General features: G+C 49.9%; 3 protein-coding genes across 5 annotated transcripts; 2 read left to right on the top strand and 1 right to left on the bottom strand.

Moving 5' to 3' along the window:
- Nucleotides 1-600: 600 nt before the first annotated feature.
- LOC121593020 (basic proline-rich protein-like) lies at nt 601-11,363 on the top strand. Its single transcript, XM_041915035.1, has 5 exons — nt 601-877; nt 7,304-8,256; nt 8,336-9,351; nt 9,646-10,473; nt 10,551-11,363. Exons 1-5 carry the CDS (start codon nt 875-877, stop codon nt 11,216-11,218), a joined length of 3,468 nt encoding a protein of 1,155 aa, XP_041770969.1. The 5' UTR covers nt 601-874; the 3' UTR covers nt 11,219-11,363.
- A 323-nt stretch (nt 11,364-11,686) lies between these two features.
- LOC121591504 (calcium homeostasis endoplasmic reticulum protein) lies at nt 11,687-17,560 on the top strand. Of its 2 annotated transcripts, none has more exons than XM_041912097.1 (10): nt 11,687-11,923; nt 12,009-12,179; nt 12,297-12,733; nt 12,806-12,968; nt 13,698-13,770; nt 14,383-14,457; nt 14,971-15,047; nt 15,130-15,328; nt 15,414-16,484; nt 16,550-17,560. In XM_041912097.1, the coding sequence occupies exons 1-10, from the start codon at nt 11,893-11,895 to the stop codon at nt 17,406-17,408; spliced, it is 3,156 nt and encodes a 1,051-aa protein (XP_041768031.1). In that variant the 5' UTR covers nt 11,687-11,892; the 3' UTR covers nt 17,409-17,560. The 2 variants fall into 2 exon arrangements, with proteins under 2 accessions (XP_041768031.1, XP_041768030.1); XM_041912096.1 differs by having other exon boundaries at nt 14,956-15,047.
- A 103-nt stretch (nt 17,561-17,663) lies between these two features.
- On the bottom strand, nt 17,664-20,560 carry LOC121591507 (ubiquitin-conjugating enzyme E2 J2). 2 transcript variants are annotated; one of them, XM_041912100.1, is made up of 3 exons: nt 19,986-20,560; nt 19,723-19,890; nt 17,664-19,624 (listed from the first exon to the last, which is right to left on the bottom strand). In XM_041912100.1, exons 2-3 carry the CDS (start codon nt 19,790-19,792, stop codon nt 18,963-18,965), a joined length of 732 nt encoding a protein of 243 aa, XP_041768034.1. In that variant the 5' UTR covers nt 19,793-19,890; nt 19,986-20,560; the 3' UTR covers nt 17,664-18,962. The 2 variants fall into 2 exon arrangements, with proteins under 2 accessions (XP_041768034.1, XP_041768035.1); XM_041912101.1 differs by having other exon boundaries at nt 19,723-19,887.
- Between the last annotated feature and the right edge of the window lie 59 nt (nt 20,561-20,619).

Here is a 20,619-nt window from a genome sequence, read left to right as displayed (position 1 = left end):
GGATCGCAACGAGCCTCGGGTAGGGACAGTGCTGTGAGTGCTCCGCAAGTAGTGGCGCACGTTCACTCTCACTCTCTTTTCGATTTGTTGCTCTCTTAGCCGCCTTAGTCTGCGCCTTAGTAGCCGGTACCGGGATGCTGCTGCTGAGGCTGTTTGTTTGCCGGCACTGTACACACGGGCCCATTGTCTCTGGGCCCCTTCCTCCGCGCGGACAAGCTTCCGAGCGAGAGAGAGAGAGAGAGAGAGAGGGAGCTCACGAGAGTGCCCAAGACGCTTAGGAAGGGGTGTGGACGAGCTGGAACCGCGCACGCTGACTAAGATCGAACACAGGCACACACGCACCCTCGGGTAGGGCATGTCAGGCGGGGTGGTGTGCACTTGCGGGCCGCCACTAATTCTCGCCCCTAAACGATGCTGCATCATGTCTCGCTCGCACGGAAAGGATGAGACGGTTGATGAGCTTGCCGCCTGTCTCCTGTAAGGCTGCGTGTGCTCCAGGGCCGTCCACGTTTCGACGTGGGGCTCCCCCACTCCCCCACTGCCTGGACGGATGGATGGTCGGTAGCCACCCTAAATCTGCCGACGAATATAAATAAACCGTGCCATACGGATCGGTCGTTCAGTCGTGTGAACCTTATGTGCCCGGGCGCTAGCGGGACAACAGCAACGACGAACACAGCGCACTTCGCACGTGTTGCACGACGACTTGAAGGGAGCGTTTGAGCGTGTTTGTTTAGTGTACGTGAGTGGTGGAGTGCATGTTTGTGCAAAGGTGTGCAAAAGGACAGTTTGAAAAAGGACACTCAGTGCTTGTGTGGACGCTGCCAAGCGTCGGAATTTCGTGTAGCATCGTGGTGCGATCGTGCAAAACAAAATGGTGAGAATGTTATACTTTACAACAAACGTTTAGTCGCAGGAGAGTGTTCCGTACTGCAGATCCGGGTTGTGACATTTCTATCCACTGTGAGATTATGCGTTTGCGTGTGTGTGTCCTTGTGTGTCTGTGAAAACCTCATTAAACCGCTCATCACAACTGTGTGACACGTGCGAAAATTCAAATTAAATATCCTTTCGCTTGCGATCACTGCTCGTCGCAGATATAATTGACATTCAGCTACCCTTTCCCCTGCTTGATTGCGATTCCGATGAGCTGCATTAGTAATTGGCCATTATTGCATGGATTGAGATAGGAAAATGTGTAAGCCGAACAAAACGGCAGCAACTTACTTTGTTGCGGCCTGCCGGCTTGACGCAAAACGTTTAGTCGTGAGAACTGTATTTACATTTTTCTACAACCTTTATTCTGCTGGCTCGTTTAACGCGCGAGCCAATCGCAAGGGTGGACAAATGATAAAATCACACACACACAATTGAAAAATGGTAAAAACACTGAGTCGGTAGAAACCCTTTTTTGCGAGCAATTTCAAACAAAGAAAAAGCAACAGAGGGAAGAGAAAAAAAACGACTTCGTTACATGCAACTGAAGTGCAAAACTGAGCGATAATAAAAAAAGGAGCAAATGTCGCAAAACAGAACCACTTGCAGTCCAACCCTCCCACCCAAAACCCCCGAAACGAACCATCCGGCGGGAAGAGTGCAGGGAGCGCTGCAAGCTCATTTTGTTTTATGTTCCACGACGAATTTTCCCGCACGGTATATTTTTTTTCACTACTTTTTCACAACTTCCCTCTTTACGCTCGGTTTGCGACACGATGGAGAAGTATGAAAGGAAAAATGCACTGACCTCCCCATGTTGAGGTTGGGGGAGTAGTAGCTTTTTTACTTGCCCTCTTACTAGGGGGTGGTAGCACTGCAAACACCTAATCTTCCCCGTTTGCTCATCGCTAACCTTTTCGGCAAAGTGTCTGCTGCTGCTGGTGCCTTTGTAAGATTATTAGTTTTTTTTTTCTTCCAACTTCGAAGTTCGATCGCCGATCGCGCCCGGATTATGCAACGCCAATGGCCCTACGCCACCACATCATCGCCACACCGGTGGCATCCTGTGTAATTTCCAGTACGATCGCGCTCGCGTGTGTCTTTGCGTGTGTGTGTGAAGGTGCATGTTCTGCACCGACGGGTTACACGTTTTTATGCTCGTTTCTGCGACATTTGTGTCAAAAGCCGGTGGGTTTGATTAGCGCGCCCGGGAGATGGGTGTCAGTTTCCCATGCTTTCCGCAATCGGGGTCATTGTACGTGCGTTTGTGTCTATTCTTGCATGTTTGGTGCTGCCAAAGGCTCCGGCTGACGTTTGACCCGGAGTGGTGAAGTTTAAAGTGAGATTTTTGGACGTTGCTTTTTTGCCCTCATCCATTCGCATTTCTATGTGGAGTGTGTTGTAATTTCATGACATTTCTATTGCATATAATTTTGTTTTTTTGCACACATGCAATAAAAGTCCCTCCCCATCCAGTGAAGGCGTCAATCGCTGCTGCGAGGCTCATTTGTTATTTGCCATGGTTTTTGTTGGTTCGTTCGCTCGCTGTCTCTTCTTCGTTTTCTGCACAAACGGGCATAAACGCATTTCTCATAAACGCCTTCGGTTATGGATCCAACATTAATCGCTGCACACCGACGGCCGACCTGTGGCAGAGGTCATGCCCGAAAGGGGTGCTGAATAGCATGCGAAGGAGCCACCAGAGAAGCTGGTCGACGTTCCGTAAGGATGACGCTTTTAATAACACGCGGCAGGGCGATTACGACATCGCACGCGGATATGCACACAAATAGAACTGGTGACGAGACTGGTGTGTTTGTCTGTGACAAAAATAAACAACGCCACAGCCGAGGGAATGATAGATGAAGGAAGCTGCACGCCGCCGCCCAACGCTCAAACGGTGGGCCCGGCGATCAAGCAGCAAGTGATTTATGTTTCGTTTTATTGGTCGCTGGTGATGGGTGTTGGGCTTGCCATTTATGTTTCAGCGTAACAAGGGGTGGAAGTTATTTGCTATTCTTCTTTTTTTAAACTGACCAACAAATACTATTTTTAATCTTAAAGATCAAGAAATATTCTCCTTAATGTTATAATTGCTGTTTACAGTTAAGTAACAGCATTCCAAAATCGCGTTCTTACGTCAGACAGGTGTTCGGTTGATGCGTTCGATACGAAAAATGACATTGACATGAGAAAAGAACGTTCGTGCAGAGGAAATTTGAGACATTCGCCACACGCGCTGTCTTCTTCACGGGACTAAGACCCCCGTTGCCCCTCGACCACCACAGCGCACGCTTGTGCAAATATCAAGCACACTCTAAAATACACCGGATCTTGATAGAGGTCTCTGCAGCCTATAATTTGTATCCAACGCCTCACTGCAGGCGAACTCCTGCCCACATCGAAGAATCATCCAATCATCATGTGCACTAGTAATAACACTTATTACTACTTAGGTTCATCAGTTTAAATCACTTAACACATTGCCAGCCAGCCAGCTCGCGACTTACTTCGGCAGCACTTGACGTTGGCGAATGGAGAAGATGAAAAAAAACGGGCGATTTGCACCACACCTTGAGCTCGTTTGGCACCCTTACAAAAACACACACACACACACACACACAAACGCCTATGCTATTCTGCACCTCTTCACCCAGACGGTGGTGCATCGTGGGCGTTTTGGCAGACCTTCTGCCGATCCCCTCCCCTGAAGGGGTCTCCCATATTATCACGGTTCATTTTTGCGCGCTACGAAAGGGGCCGGGCAGCCAGCAAACCGACTGCAAACGACATTCTAACGATTGCAGCCCAGTGAGGCGAGCTGCTGGACGATCCCCTTCCCGCCCGACAACCGCCAATAACCATAAACGGTGTGCGGTGTTGATTAATGATGCGCTGAAAAGTTCAATCGATTCCAATTCGAAACTGGAAGAGTGTAACAACGACGCTCAAAGAACGACGTCGACCCTCGTAATTTGTGAGCAACCAATTGAGGTTAAGTTCTGTTTGTGCACTTTTTTTTCTACACGAGATGGCCACTTACAGTATCTCCTCTACTTTTCGGCACGCTTAATACGATTCGGGCGGGGAAGTTGAATTTGCCAGCAATCCCCATTCAATTCCCGGTTCGCGAAGGGATCGGAGTGTTTATCATGCTATTATGTGTCACCCCTTTTGCTCCCGGCCCTGTCTCTCTCTCTTTCTCTACGGCAACAAAATGTCACCAGAAGAGCAGAAAGCAGATGTTATGAAATGCGCGGCTCCACTGCCGATAGTTGATAATTGAAAATGCTAACCCCTTTTATTTGTGCGAGCAGGAGTTTCGCGACAGCGATGTTGTTTCTCAACATATTTTTGAGGTGGAGAAAAGCTAACCTTAGGGACGTCACACCGGCAGCTCATTACGGAGCATAGCTTGGATGTTTTGTTTATCGATTTCGATTTCGCCATGAAATTATGATTCGTTAACGAGCTTCGAACAAAGAAATAAACGATTAATTTATGCGAATTTGCGGTATCTTAATTTTCCATTTGTAGGTATTTTTCAAAACACAATGTGGACCAAGGTCACCGCGTGATCGAAATCAAGCGACAGGCATATTAGCATACACGATGTTTTCCAAAGGTGTGCTGCACCAAGTTGACAACCAATTGGGATTAAATCTGCTGAGTTTATAATTAAATTATAAAAACATTTCCCTTTTCCACCACGCCCGAACCGAGTCCGGATCAGCCGGACACCGTTTTACGACCCCCGTCAAGGTTAGGCCGTTATGTGCTTGACATAGACACCTAGGCATCATCACGGCACACCATTTGGAGGAGCCATCCTCATAAACAAAGCGCAGGTAGCAAAAAAAAGTCAAAAATACCGATCGTCCGATCGATTACCTAATGATCAGCCGGGAGTAGTTCACGCGCATCAACGGTATCTCGTGTGATCCCAACAAACCCCCCTCCAGAAGTGGCCAGCTGAGCATAAGAGAAAGAAACAGAAACAGAAAACACACACCACAGATCCGTGGCCTTAGGGCGTCGCTCCTTTTTCATCCTTTTATCAAAAGCACGATCGTCGACATTTACATTCGAACGCGCAAGTCGAAATGTTGCTGCAGCTGGCCAAGCTAAAGGGTCTCCGGTTGGGTCCGGGCAGCTCCCAAGTGCGTGTTTTTGGAACGCCCCAAACCGGTAATTCATCATCGGTGCGAGGTGTCACTAGAAATGTAGAAACATATTCGTCAAAGTGCTCATAACATATTTATTAGTCGGGCAGCATCCCAATGTCACAGCCGCGAGAGGGTCGTCCACGTTTGCCATTGCTTGAAGGCCAACTTATAGATCCAAAATCGGTTACGAAACAATGCGCACGCTGATCTCTAAAATGGTCCAGGCTTTCCAACACCCCGAACCGGCTAAAAACTAGGCCCAAAATCGTCTTTTTTCAACCTTTTTCGGCATGCGTCAACAAAACCAACCATATGCAAATACTGTTCGCATGGCAACGAACACACGAGAAGAGATTACGCGATGCACCGAATAGCCCGAATGTGCGTCTGTTAGTGTGTAAATTTATTTTGATCTTGATCTCGGGCGGTTTAAAAATATTTAAAGATCCACCAGAAAGATCAGGTCAGGGTCGGTAGAGAAAGTTCGAACAATTTTTGACTATTTCTATCGACGCAAACTGCAAATGATATGGTATAGTCCTTTATTTAGCCGCCGTGAATGGGTAAGTTGCACTCTAAAACACCCAATGGTTGACCTGTGACAAAACCCCCCCGGCTTGGTAAGGTGAGAGACAGTCAGCAAGCCATCCCATCATCTGGGTGTCTATGCTTACCTTTAACATTTAAAACGATAAAGTTATGTCATACAATTGCGATAAACCGCAACACAATACTGCCTCACTGTGTGAATGCTGCTCACCGCTGCAGTGTGTCATTCGAAGATGCACCAATCGGTATACACACACACACACACACACACACACACACACACACACACACACACACACACACACACACACACACACGCACACATACATCCTCAGCGAGCGATACATTGTGGTTTCTAGGTAGCAAAAAGTTCGATAGAACGTCAAACGCGTCAAACGCTTTTGCGATGCGACAGTTGACGCGTTGAACGTTCGTTGAACGCCGCTCGATTGCGTTGCGGACGAACGATTTCAACGGGAGTGAAGAAACGAACCCGGATCTAACGTAAAACGTTAATTTCTAATTGACGCCTCTTAAATTAGGTTATTATCGACCTTTTCTTTGTATTAAGATTTGTTGTTTTGGTCAAAGCAACAAAATTGCGTTTTAGTTAACAAACGCCAAGATCAGCTTTTATTACGCTACACCTTTCAGGACCACTGATTACCCTTCTCATTTCATAACCTTTTGCGTTATAAATGAAGCCACCTTTCCAAAGGTTTACCACACCTTGCCACATCTTAGGGCGGCGAAATCCCCACCCTGCCCCCACTGACTGGCAAACAACAGAGACGCGTTTTGTCTTGCAGTCAAGAATCTGCTGCCTGCCAAAAAATAATGAAAGATGAAACCGATCGTTGTTCACACTCTGGCCGCTGTGAGATGAAAGTAAAAGCTTGAACTTTGCCGAAAATATAAAGAATCACATACCCCCGTACGCCAACACGCGTGTGGCTCGGCGCTGACTGTAGATCCATCTCGGTCGCACAGAAAGTAGGTCATCACCGATGATGGTTGGGCAGGGTGGTGTGTACATGGTCCTGCACTGTCGATGCATCGATGCTAACGTTCCCACACGAGCTTTAGCCGTTGCTAGGCAACCCGTACGAGATTGAGCCGTTCGGTCTCAGGCAACCATAATCAATCTTTTACCAATTATCGATCGAATTGCACTTGCGGGGACGTTCCATATGATCGTAATTATGATCACTAGCATCAAGTGTGAACCATTCTTTAAAAGGTTAAACTGAACAGAACCGATGAAAATTAGTTGCGTTTTAAAGGTTTTAAGTATATTTCTAAATACTGTTTGATTATATTACTACTCTTTCATTCCAACAGACCGAGAAATTGCTAAACATTTCTTTGATCTGCGGTTTGTGTACATTTTCACACTTCCAAAGAGAGGAGATGATTTATATTACTCGCTTGAATGCGATTGAATGCCTCACATTGTTAACGAGGTGTAATAAATCGAGCGTCACTTTGAACACCCACCATCGCCGGAACTTTGCAATGACGTCAAAAACATGATTTGTGAGATGAGGCATCAAGATGTACGGCAGCTTGGGTTTGATTTGCCCTGTGTGGTCATACATAACCTCACATAACCTCATTTGCTAACCAAAATACTTTTCCTATTTCACTTTCAGCGATTGCTAGTGCTACTCGGTTGTCTGCTAGCGGCATCTAGCGGCAATGCTGAGATAACGACCGTCCTGGGCCAGAACGGGTACGACTACACGCCCCCGAAAGTACCCTTTCCGCCACCACCGAGCTGTCCCGCTGGGGGTGTACCACCGTACTGCTGCACCAATGGCGGTCAAGGACCTAACTGCGTAGTCCCTACCCCGCCACCACCGCCATCTTGCCCCGCTGGTGGTGTGCCCCCGTACTGTTGTACTAACGGAGGATCCGGCCCGAACTGCTATGTGCCACCTCCACCAACGCGACCACCACCTCCAGCGTGTCCGGCCGGTGGTGTTCCGCCGTACTGCTGTACCAACGGAGGAACTGGCCCGAACTGTTACGTGCCACCACCTCCAACCCCACCACCTACACGACCGCCGCCGCCACCAAGTTGCCCAGCCGGTGGAGTTCCTCCGTACTGCTGTACCAACGGTGGATCTGGTCCGAACTGCTACGTCCCACCACCGCCGCCGCCTCCGCCGACTCGCCCACCTAGCTGTCCGGCAGGAGGAGTACCTCCGTACTGCTGTACTAACGGAGGATCTGGTCCAAACTGTTACGTCCCACCGCCACCAACTCCTCCACCAACACGTCCACCACCGCCACCGCCAAGCTGTCCAGCGGGAGGAGTCCCACCATACTGCTGCACGAACGGAGGATCCGGTCCGAACTGCTATGTGCCGCCACCTCCCACTCCACCACCAACTCGGCCACCACCTCCTCCACCAACTCGACCACCAAGCTGCCCCGCTGGTGGAGTCCCACCGTACTGTTGCACTAATGGCGGACAGGGTCCTAACTGTGTAGTTCCCACCCGACCACCGAAGGGAGATGAGTATCTCCCGCCCTGCACGAACGGAGGCCAAGGACCGAACTGTGTAGTACCAACGCGACCACCCGTAACTCCTGCACCCAGGTAAGCCAGCACACAAGATGCAGCTCCCACACAAACACTATAAATGAGCGTTTCATACTTTGTGCTCTGCCACTCTTAGACCGCCATTCGGATGTCCTAACGGAGGAGTTCCGCCAAACTGCTGCACCAATGGAGGACAAGGACCTAACTGTGTGATTCCGAGACCACCACCGCCTCCGCCGAGCTGTCCAGCTGGTGGAGTCCCCCCATACTGCTGTACCAACGGAGGATCCGGCCCGAACTGCTATGTGCCACCCCCGCCAACGCCTCCACCGACTCGTCCTCCGCCTCCTCCGCCGACACGCCCACCGAGCTGTCCCGCTGGTGGTGTTCCGCCTTACTGCTGTACCAACGGAGGATCCGGCCCGAACTGCTATGTCCCACCTCCACCAACTCCTCCGCCAACACGCCCACCGCCGCCACCGCCTACTCGTCCTCCGAGCTGTCCGGCGGGAGGAGTTCCTCCGTACTGCTGTACTAACGGCGGATCTGGTCCGAACTGCTATGTCCCACCTCCTCCTACTCCTCCGCCAACACGCCCACCGCCGCCACCACCAACTCGCCCACCGAGCTGTCCAGCTGGCGGAGTTCCTCCGTACTGCTGTACTAATGGAGGATCTGGTCCTAACTGTTACGTGCCACCGCCTCCGACCCCTCCGCCAACTCGTCCACCGCCACCACCACCAACTCGCCCACCAAGCTGTCCCGCTGGTGGTGTCCCACCGTACTGTTGTACCAACGGAGGATCCGGCCCGAACTGCTATGTTCCGCCTCCACCGACCCCACCTCCGACTCGTCCTCCGCCACCACCGCCAACTCGTCCACCGAGCTGTCCGGCCGGAGGAGTGCCTCCGTACTGCTGTACCAATGGAGGAACTGGCCCGAACTGCTATGTCCCACCTCCTCCAACTCCTCCACCAACTCGACCACCACCTCCTCCTCCAACACGCCCACCAAGTTGCCCGGCGGGAGGAGTTCCGCCATACTGTTGCACGAACGGAGGCTCCGGGCCCAACTGCGTTGTACCGACTAGACCTCCGCCACCGACAACTCAGAGCAATGGATATCTGCCACCCTGCCCTAATGGAGGTGTCGGTAAGTAGAATTTATAGTTTAAGTGACAAATTATGGTACACTCTACGATAATGACAGCCCGCTGAATTAATAAGCGCGCAGAAGCTCGCAAGGAAGTAACAGAGTTCCGCCGAGGAAGATAGAGATTAATATTCTTTCACAATGATCAGGACCTTTTCGTAGGTTACTCCTTATCGAATGCTTGGGGAACCTAAGAAGACCAAGAGAAGCTCGGACCGCTATCAAAATAATATCTTAATTCTACTGAGCAAGCTTTCAACAATCAGCCATTAATCAATGCTTCTTTAATTTTAGGACCCAACTGCCAAGTACCACCAACCCGTCCACCGAGCTGCCCGGCCGGAGGTGTACCCCCGTACTGCTGTACTAATGGAGGAACTGGCCCCAACTGCTACGTGCCACCCCCGCCACCACCACCACCCACTCGTCCACCGCCGACTCGCCCTCCGAGCTGTCCCGCTGGAGGAGTTCCACCTTACTGTTGCACGAATGGAGGATCTGGCCCGAACTGTTACGTGCCACCGCCTCCAACTCCACCACCAACCCGTCCCCCACCGCCACCACCGACCAGACCTCCGAGTTGTCCAGCTGGAGGAGTTCCTCCGTACTGCTGTACTAATGGAGGCACTGGCCCCAACTGTTATGTCCCACCTCCTCCGACCCCTCCGCCAACTCGACCACCGCCTCCACCACCGACTCGCCCACCAAGCTGTCCGGCGGGAGGAGTGCCACCGTACTGCTGTACAAACGGAGGATCCGGCCCGAACTGTTACGTTCCACCGCCACCGACCCCACCACCGACTCGTCCACCGCCACCACCACCAACTCGCCCACCGAGCTGTCCGGCTGGAGGTGTTCCTCCTTACTGCTGTACCAACGGAGGAACTGGCCCGAACTGCTATGTGCCGCCTCCACCAACCCCTCCACCAACTCGACCACCACCTCCTCCACCAACACGCCCACCAAGCTGTCCTGCTGGAGGAGTTCCTCCATACTGCTGTACTAATGGTGGAACTGGCCCCAACTGCTATGTACCTCCACCACCAACCCGTCCAACGCCTCCTCCACCTACTCCAGGCAAGGATAACGAGTATCTTCCACCATGCTCCAATGGAGGAGTTGGTAAGTACATCTTCATACCTTCCTTCCATAGAATCTCTAGCCAGTGACTCTAATGTACCATGCCCCCTTGCCTTTAGGACCTAACTGCGTTGTACCGACGAGACCACCACCACCACCGCCAGCCTGCCCAGCCGGAGGAGTGCCACCGTACTGCTGTACCAACGGAGGAAGTGGCCCCAACTGCTATGTGCCACCACCTCCCACTCCACCACCAACTCGGCCACCACCTCCTCCACCAACTCGACCACCGAGTTGTCCCGCTGGTGGAGTCCCACCGTACTGCTGTACTAACGGAGGATCCGGTCCTAACTGTTACGTTCCACCGCCACCGACCCCACCTCCGACTCGTCCTCCGCCTCCACCACCAACTCGACCACCGACCTGTCCGGCGGGAGGAGTGCCACCGTACTGCTGCACTAATGGAGGAAGTGGCCCGAACTGTTATGTGCCACCACCACCGACACCACCACCAACTAGACCACCTCCTCCACCGCCACCGGCATGCCCGGCGGGAGGTATTCCACCGTACTGCTGCACCAACGGCGGCTCCGGACCGAACTGTGCGGTCCCAACGAGACCACCGCCACCACCTCCGACTAGCCCTGCACCTAGCTGCCCTAACGGTGGCGTACTGCCTTTCTGCTGCACTAACGGTGGCCAGGGAGCGAACTGCGAAGTGCCGTCCCACACGCTCGAGGAAGACGGCTACCACTACAAGCGGCCAAACAAACCGTTCACCTTCTAGCCCTAGGTGGTTCTGCGTGTGCCCGCAAGCGGTACACTTACTGTTCATTTAATTTTGTCTTTACTATTTTGTTTAAGTTGATTCGTTCATCTGTGAATAGCAATAAATGTAAACCCCTCTCTACTCTTGTAAATTTTTAACAAAACCTTGGTGTTCATTATTTCGTTCTTTCCGTCCTTGGCTAAATTCAATGTTGTAATGAAATTGCTTCAGCACATTACTTACGTTTGGGGCAGTGGAACAATAAATTAAATTTAAATTGGATTTCCGATATACACACACAGCAGATACATTGCACAAAAGCTTTTAAAAACTGTTAAAATCGTTATTTAATTGAACATTGACTTTGCACTTCATTTTCCGAACGATGCACGAAAGGGAAACACGACCGCACACCGGCTTCCAATTCCAGCACTGAACTCGAGGCTATAACCGTGCCCCTCGAGATTGACGTACTGCACCAGGCAACTGTCAAACAACAGTCAATGGCGTCTTTTTTCACGCTATCGGCAAAAATAGCAAAATTTTCCTCTGTTTGGTGATTTCGCTAAACCTTCGTACTTTGCGTACAAACGTACAAGTGACCCGCCACCAATGCCGGCTGCTTGGTGCGTTAGTTTCATTTTAGTTGTTTTCCTTTAGTTATTGTTTTCCACCGATTGTTGTGTCGGACGATGGACATACCAGCTCCATCACCACCAAATGGTAGGTTGTGGCTCGGGCTCAAGCTGCCTAGCATGATGATGCTCGTGTATAACCGTACTGACCCGGTGATTGTTTCGTTATCTAGATATCGAACTACGGAACATAATTGACAAGCTAGCCGACTTTGTGGCACGCAATGGACCAGAGTTTGAGTCGATGACAAAATCGAAGCAGAGAGGCAATCCAAAGTTTGCATTTCTGTACGGCGGCGAATTCTACAATTACTACCAGTACAAAGTGATAACAAAGCAAGCAAGTAAGTAATATATCCTGCGAGCGCGTTGAGGATGCGATGTACGTCGCTTTTGCTTGATCTATTGTCTAACATTTGTGTGGTGTCGCTTCCATCATCATCCTTCCGTGCGCAACACAGTGATGAAGCAGCAACAGCAGCAACCACAACAAAACATGTCATTGCCCTCGCTGCTGGGACAGCACGGTATTCCACCGCTGTTGGCGGGATTCGGTCAGCAACCGCCACCGCAAGCTCAACTACCGCCCAATGTCGCCATGCAGCAGCACCAGCAACAGCAGCAGCTCCACCATCAACAGCAGTCACAAGCGCAACTTTCCGGCCAGCTGCCGCCAGCCTCGTCGAATCCGAACGGCAACGGTTCGAGCAACACGATGCACCAGATATGGTCCAACCCACCGCCGGTCAATGCGGGACCACCGAACAACGGTGGGCAGATGGTGGCGAACAGTATGAACGCCCAACTAGCGGCCCAGCTGGAAGCACTGACCAAGCAGCAGCAAACGCTCACCGAGCAGATACGCCAGTCAGAAATGAATCTCACGGCCCAGCATGGGGTAAGTGTGCGAAGGGGTCCCCTATCTCCATCAACATTCAGCGTCATTGTAACGCTTCCTTCTCTCCGGCAGGTTCTGCTTCAACAGCAGCAAGTGCAGATCGACGAAGCCCTGAACCGGGCGCAAGAGGAAATGCTCATCGCCCAGTCGCAGGAGTACAATCTGCCGCTGCACGAGTTCGACAGCAAGCTGCAGCCGATTATCGATTCCTGCACGAAAGATAGTATATCGAATGGTAAGTTCGCTGCGTTCGCTGTTTCGCTGTACGTTTTTCTCTCGGTTGACATTCGCAACAAACAAACAAAAGATAGTAAACAAACCAACGAAAGACTCCCCCTTTTTACTTAGCCGACATAACGTGCTTGAACAATCCGTGTATCCACCCTTCTGCACATATCTTTCCGTTACACATTGTTCCATTCCTTTATTATGTTTTATGCGCTTGATCAACATTTCAAGAAGTATGTTTGTCTTTATTGATGTTTTAGGCATAATTTGAACTAAAAAACTGGCTTGAAGTTTAAATTTTAAACAAACATTTGCTTCCTTCAGACAAAAAACGAAGATCAGCTTCAATTGTTTTAAAATCCCTTGAACTATAAACAAATTGTAAAAAAATTCATAAGAATCGTACACGAGCATGCATAACTCGTATCGTAGTATTGTCAAGATATTTGTTACATTCCAATTACAATTGCCCCATTTACCGCAACCAGATATGATGTATTAGCACAGTTTGCTCGAATTGTTATATTTATCCTTCCATTGCTACTCCTTGCTACTTCCACCACTCGTTCACCCAAAGAATCCCGCAGACAGAAACACTCCCTCAAGCCCTCCACAAATCCACCCCCCCCAAACCCCACACAATATGCATCTTATCTCAACAAAACCTAACTCAAATCCCACGTTTCTAATGACAAATTTCAATCTACATATATTTTTTTGTTAATTACAATTTTAGGAAAAGGCTGGATTTTACAGCATTGTACCGATTCGGGAAAATGTCAAATTATTTCGCAGTATCTTTTGAGAAAGTAATCATCAATCTGTGTACCGTTTTATATTGCCCTTTATATATGTATACATATTTAACTGTTTTTGTTCCTAATTTTCTGTCCTATATATCTTGTTTTACTTTTGTACCATTTCGGTATCGAGTTAAAATTCGTCACTAGCTCGCCGTGGCCGCGAGCGTGCGCGTGCCGGTTTCGCTAGTGCGTTCGAAAGGGTTCGAAACGAAGTTTGATCAGATGGTCTATCGTCTTTATTTGCAACATTTGCTCCTGAATCGTTTACAGAAAGTAATGTAATTTCATTTGCTTTCTGAAAACGCCCTATTTGCTGGAAATTTTATTATAATTTTTTTTGTGATATCGCTTGATTAAAATGATCCTTTTAAGGCACTCTTCTACTCATCATCTTGCAAACGTTTCGCTCTTGCGGTGATGCTTTCTTCGACACTTTACATAGGCTTTTGACAATCGAAAGCTTAAAAAATCAAAGATAATCGCTTCGCATCGATCATAACCTTTCGAACCACCGAGCCCGGCAGAGAGTGCTGATGAATTTTGCTAATGAGCAGGGACAACAGCCAAAAAGACCTTAGCGAACTTTCGTTTTTCCGATCTTTATCTATCTACTTATAGGGCGTTAATAGCTGGAGTTTTATTTACGCAAAAATTGCACCTGATATATTTAGTAAATGATGTTATACATCATTGGTAAGTGCTGATGCTTTTTATTTACTTTGTATTCTGTCAACAAAAACCCTCTTCCCCCCAAATGAAACTCAATATCCGCAGTAGATGTGTAGCATTAGCATAGAGTATGTAAAATTTGTCTGCTAAATAATAGATTCCCTCATTCCGCCAATTCCCTTTTCATCCCATAAACAACAATATTAAAGCGTTCCTAAATCAAATACGATATTCAAAAACAAAAACACTTTAAAATCATACTAACTTTACCTAAAGCCCATGCAAGGCACTTGTGTCATGAGAAGAAGAGTACGTAAGTTTGCTTAAACCTCAAAAGAATTGATTATATCAGTCGTCAAAACTCAACTGACGAGAGTATTGCAACACAAAATGCTAGATTTGTATCCTCTATCTTCTACCACACTCAACCAAAACACTCCCTAATCACCTGCTATTTAGCTAAAAATTGGCTAGAATGCTTGCTTAGTGCTCAGTTTTTTTCAAAAAAGCAACCATACTTAGTAACAAATCTTGCAGCATCCGGAAGAACGCGGACGAGCTGAAGAAATGCCTGGAAAGCGCGGTAATTCCAATGTTCTGCAACGCACAGATTAGTAAGTTGACACAAGCCGTCCCTCCGTAACGGCAACACACAGGGTCTGTGGTTGTTAATAATGGTTTTCTTCTGCTTGTTAGCCGCCAACGACGAGCAAAGGGTGAAGCTTACCAAACTCCTGTCGCTGTGGGAATCGAAGGGCAACTTTTTCGATGCCTGCGTCATATCGAAGCTGAAGTCGCCCCCTTCATCGCTGCAGGAGTACCAGACCAGTCTGGTGACGCAGCACGCAAACGTTGTCGGTGCGATTACACAAGCCACAAAGAATACGTTCGAAAAGTGAGCATCGTTGTGAGGAGCAAGAATTCTTTTTGTTTTTTTTTCTGCTACATATGACACGCTCCTTTTCTGTCCCCTCCTTTAGCTACCAGCAACAGCATCAAGCATTTGTGCAGCACGCCACGCAACAAATAACGCTACTGGAAAAGCAAAAGCAGCAGCACCTCGAGCAGCACGCCCGTAAAACCGGCGCCCACGTACCGCTGGGGGGTGCACCCCCACCACTACTGCCGGAGCTGATGGCCGCCGTCGTCGGAGTGACCGGTGGTGGTCCCGTGAATGGAGGTTCGGGCGGCGGTCTGGTAGGACCAGCCCTTCCACCCTCCGCCCTACCACCGGGACCGCCGCAAGGACCGTCGCAAGTGGGTGATCGAGGTGGGGGTCCTCCTCCGGGGGCGAATGGTGCCGGCCAGATTCCTTCCCTGCTCGATCAAAACATCAACTACGGGCTGCTGTCGGCGGCACTGCAGAAGCTGAAAAACATCCAAGATAACGGGCCACCGGGTGGTGGTGTTGGTGGTGTGGGAGGCAGTGGGAGCAACATCGCTCCACCACAGGTGCCGCAGGGGCAGGGTCGTGATGGGGAGGGAAGTGGAGATTACACTCAACCACCGCCCAACTTCCCCATCCCGGATCTGTCACGACCACCGCCCAACTTTCAGTACGGTTCTGCCAACCATCCACCCCTTGGCGAGGGTATGGGCGGTAACAGCAACAGCGGTATGCTTCCGGATCATCGTCACTCTCAGCATCATCACGATACTCGGTCGATTGATGATTGCGACGAGCGACAGCAGCAGCATTCGTCATCCGGTGGTATGATGCTGGATGATCGCGATCGGGATGATTTCCATCGAGAGGAAGGGCTACCGGAGCATCAAGAGGACGAGCACGATCAGCAGCAGCAGCAGCAGCAACAAGAGCAGGAGCAGCAGGAGGAGGAGGAAGAGGTCGTTCCTCCCACTCCCGTGAAGATCCCTTACTTTGAGCTTCCGGCCGGTTTGATGGTGCCGCTGATCCGGCTCGAGGACTTCAGCTATCATCCGCTCGATCCGGACGAAATCCGACTACCGCCACCAACGCCGACCAACGATCGGTTGGTGAGTGCCGTTGAAGCGTTCTACGCCCCGCCAAGCCACGAACGACCTCGGGACGGGTAAGTAAATTTTCCCATCTGTTCCACCAGCAGCTCATTAATCTCATTTTCATTCAACTTTCCAGAGAGGGATGGGAAAAGCTGGCCTTATATGAGTACTTCAAGGTGAAAAACGCATCGCGCAAGCAGAAGGAGGACGAGATCGACCGTGGGCTGCGCGACCGGTCCCGGTCCCCGTCCCCGATCGATCCGGACTTGCTGAAGGCGACGAAAAAGCAGAAAAAGCGTACCTATCGCTCGAAAAGTCGATCCCGCTCCCGATCTCGCTCGCCGGGCGACAACGGCATGCTGCTGGGCGGTATGCAGCAGCACCAACAGCAGCAGCAGCAGCAGCCGCCGCCGCCGCCTTCTCACGGCCCGGGTCGAAACAATCAGCGCCACCACCGGAATCATCGATCGCGCAGCAGATCCAGGTCGCGGTCACGGTCCAGATCCCCTGCTAGACGGTCCCCTTCGTCCGGTGCATCCTTGCCGGGGTCGGTCAGGCCTAGCCGGAGTCGATCACCGGCACGTCGGGGTGGTGGTGGTGGTGGTAGTGATCGGGATCACCGAGAACCACGCGGTGGCGGAGGTGGTGGTCGTGATATAAGACGATCACCAACACCACCTAGCTTCGGTGCTGGAGGGTACATGAAGGCGGCTAGCAACTTTCTCGAAGAAGGCAGTAAACCCGGCGGCAGCGGGATCGGACCCGGCGGTGGCGGCGGCGGCGGCGGAAACCACCAATTTCACAGTGCAATGAAGGGCGGTATGGGCGGTGGTCCGAGTGGCGCCATGGGAGGTGATCGTATCGGGCTGGGCGCTACGATCGAACCGATGCGACAAGAGGCCTACAATCCAGCGGATCCTTACGAAAGCTTTCGTAAGAACAAAGGTGCTGCGTTCATTACGCGCATGAAGGCGCGAGCAGATGAGCGCAACTAGTGTGGATGAGGGAGGATAATAGCGGAAAGCAGCGGCAGCAGCATACCATCCATACACCAGTCAAATTGTGCGGGCTTCCCGTTTCTTTGCCCGTGTTACTATCTATCTGTGTAAGAGCACTAGAGATTGCAAATAAATTTAATGTAGACTAACATTGTGTCGATAAAACAAGGGCTTAATTGTGTAATTGTTTAGGGCTTTTGATCAATTTTCGGAGATTATTGGAACACAAAGCAAAATCGTAGAACACCCATGTCTGCCTGTCTACCCCGGATTATCACCTTGACTCGTAGAGTAGCTATATTTACGGTCCAAAATAAATACTGATTTAAATGAGGAAAAAGTACATAGCTTTCCCCCTGGGAGCATAAAAACGCATATGTTTCACCATTGTATCGCTCACGTGTCTTCTTGTCCGTCCGTTTTTCCAGCCATGTGCACAATGCCATCTATTGCTCTCTATTGCATCTTTTGCAACGCTATTTTGGTTTGAGTTAAATCATTTCTACTGTCTACTGCGTGCATGTGTGTGTGTGTGTGTGTGTGTGTGTGTGTGTGTGTGTGTGTATTTTTATTTGTTTTTGCTGTTGTGTTGCTCACCTTGCTGTGATGCGTTTACGTGTAAAATGTGTGAAAAGGTTACGGTATCAATGATACGATTTCCTCTCTGTCGCTCTCCTTCTCTCGACTTGATCATGTGACATTAGTGATCGTGATCAGTTGAATCGGTTTAAAAGTTTATTAGAGCTTTTTTTTTCTTTTTAAACGAGCACAGCCGCATCGAACAAACCCCTCACGTCCACTGGTACCCCACTTCATGTAGTTGTAGTTTCGTTACATATATGTTCACTATACTGTTATTGTAACGTTATACTATTTGTTTTAATAATTGGATATCGACCATCGACAGGTTAGCTGTAAAATCCAATTTCGGACAATTCGGTAACCCCAACGTAGAGTCGTCGTTGAACGGGCACAGGCAATGGATGGCATTGCGGGAGAGCAACAAAGGAAGGTGAAACGTGTTAAAATTATGTTTATGCTACAGAGAAGAAAAAAACAGAACCAGATCCGTTCGTTCCCAGTTTTTGTCTTTTGCGTTGCAATTGCGCTACTCTTGCCCGAGGGCTTCTGATTTTAATTCTGTAATGCGATGCTTAGAATTTTGTTTTGCTGCATATTTTACCTTCCTTTAGAGCCAAGCCGTTTTGGTATAATGGTTTTTATGCTGAAAGCAAATGGCTCTCACATTTGCCAACCTCTTTCTCGGACTTCTTTTCATTGCTGTTGTCGCTTCACTATGTATATGATTAGCGTTTACAAATTAGAACATTCCTCTTGGAGGATTAGTTTGCTGCAGAACAAAGACTATGCCTCACCGCTGGGCGATGGTGATGGTGAGCTCCAACGCTTCCTAATACGCCGCAACTCACGCACACACACACACACACACACAGCTGGCCAAAACGTGCAGCCCCTAGTGCAGCGCATTGATGTTAATGCACGCTCAAACACAACGAAAACTCTCGCTTCACCAGGCGCTCTGTGCCATTATTAAATGTTCATGCTCTTAATGACGTAATGCACTATTAGCGCAAACACGACGAACCCTACCAGCACGATCAGATTGGTGTAGAGCGAGTGCCAAATGTTACTGTCGTCGATACCGGATCGACCTCCCGCCACAAACATGCCACCGTCAGCCGTTGCCGTCTCGCCTGCCGCACTGTCCGCACCGTTCTCCGCACTGGCGGCGGCCGCCTGTTTCCGCTGCTCCTCGATCTTCTGCAACCGTTCGCCGATTTCCTCGCAAATCTCGGGAAACAGCTCCTGGAACACCTCGTTCTTCATGTTAAACTCGAGCGACTGTTGGGCGTAGCGGCGCTTTTCCGCCGGTGTCGTTTCGCACGACCCCATCGTGGGCGTCGACTCGAGCATGAAGCTCAGCAGCCCGGTCAGGATGGTCGCCACGGACCAGGCCGGATTCCACGTGTCCGGGTGAAAGTCCGATATGCTCAGGCAGAGCCGCTTGTTTGTCTTGAACCGTCCGTTCGGGGTGGTCATGTAGATGGAGGGGGGCTTGAATGGGAACTCCTTGGTGAACAGCAGCGTCCCGTGGTAGTAGCCGCCGTAGTACGGTGAATCTTCCGGTCCCTTGATCACGTAGTGCCATTCCAGGATGTTCGATGGTAGTGGTTCCGCTGTGATGTATGGTACTGGAGGTGGCGATGGTGGTGGTGGTGTTGGGGGCGAAGAAAAAGAATGTGTTTATTAGGGAACAAGTTTAGACGACGGTCGCGTTGCGCGGGCCTACCTGGATCCCGTTTCAGTCGCATGTAATCCTGTTTTAGCCGGCAGGTGGCAGTCGGTTTCTGGTTCGTCATCGTGGCACTTTGTGTTGCTTTACGGCTGGACAGATGTTTCTATTGTAGCGGCGGCCCGTTGATCCAGTTGTTACTCAATATGACACCTTTTTACCCTGCTTTTAGACAATGACGTGCGAAATATGTGCATAACATTAGTCTTTGATTGTTTTGTGTTGCCCAGGGGAAGCTATGGCAATGGAAACCAACTTACTCCGATTGTTGTCTTGTGTTGTCACAAATCCCGTGTCTCAGTGTACTGCTTCCTCCAGTTCTATTGTTAAATATCGGTAGCACCATAAACAACCCTTCACCTCTGAATCTAGCCTCTTCGTGGGTTAAAATTACTTCCGTATACACTATATTGCACCAGCCGTTTGCAGTCACGTCGTTTTGCGTAGCACGACCGTTTTATGTACACAACGCACGAAAAACTAATCACCAGATGCACCCCGAGCGCTGCACCATTACTACACGTCAGCGTTAGGCATATCGATGCGTTCACACCACCAGTCCCTCTTTTATTACGCAGATTAGGGTGGTAAGTATTGCCGACGCGGCTTGACTACGGGAACGAGAATCGGCAGCTCACACACGGTCCCACGGGACTGGGAAGCAAAATATCGAAAGCGACACAAGTGCACTCGAAGACGAACGAGGGGGACAGGAAGTTTAAGCTAATCTGCTCCGAAGTGAATTCCACATTCCTCGATCGCAACAAAAAATAACACACCACCGATGCAGGAAAAACATCACAACAGTTTGACAGCTCAGCGCAACAGAGAGCAACAACACTCCCTGTCAGCAAGCGGATTGCTTGCAGCTGGGAGAAAAATGCGTGTTTTTCA

The sequence above is a fragment of the Anopheles merus genome, chromosome 2L (genome assembly GCF_017562075.2).
Source record: "Anopheles merus strain MAF chromosome 2L, AmerM5.1, whole genome shotgun sequence".
Taxonomy (NCBI): domain Eukaryota; kingdom Metazoa; phylum Arthropoda; class Insecta; order Diptera; family Culicidae; genus Anopheles; species Anopheles merus.
This window is presented reverse-complemented; position numbering and strand designations above follow the sequence as displayed.

Bases quoted from the DNA above. Each gene is read 5' to 3' on its own strand.
- LOC121593020 (XM_041915035.1), top strand. The intron at 8,257-8,335 runs GTAAGCCAGCAC...TGCCACTCTTAG, and splicing joins CCCGTAACTCCTGCACCCAG to ACCGCCATTCGGATGTCCTA. The intron at 9,352-9,645 runs GTAAGTAGAATT...CTTTAATTTTAG, and splicing joins CTGCCCTAATGGAGGTGTCG to GACCCAACTGCCAAGTACCA.
- LOC121591507 (XM_041912100.1), bottom strand. From the start codon at position 19,792: ATGACGAACCAGAAACCGACTGCCACCTGCCGGCTAAAACAGGATTAC. The intron at 19,625-19,722 runs GTAGGCCCGCGC...CGCCACCTCCAG, and splicing joins GCGACTGAAACGGGATCCAG to TACCATACATCACAGCGGAA.
- LOC121591504 (XM_041912096.1), top strand. From the start codon at position 11,893: ATGGACATACCAGCTCCATCACCACCAAATG. The intron at 11,924-12,008 runs GTAGGTTGTGGC...TTCGTTATCTAG, and splicing joins AGCTCCATCACCACCAAATG to ATATCGAACTACGGAACATA. The intron at 13,771-14,382 runs GTAATCATCAAT...ATCTACTTATAG, and splicing joins TCGCAGTATCTTTTGAGAAA to GGCGTTAATAGCTGGAGTTT.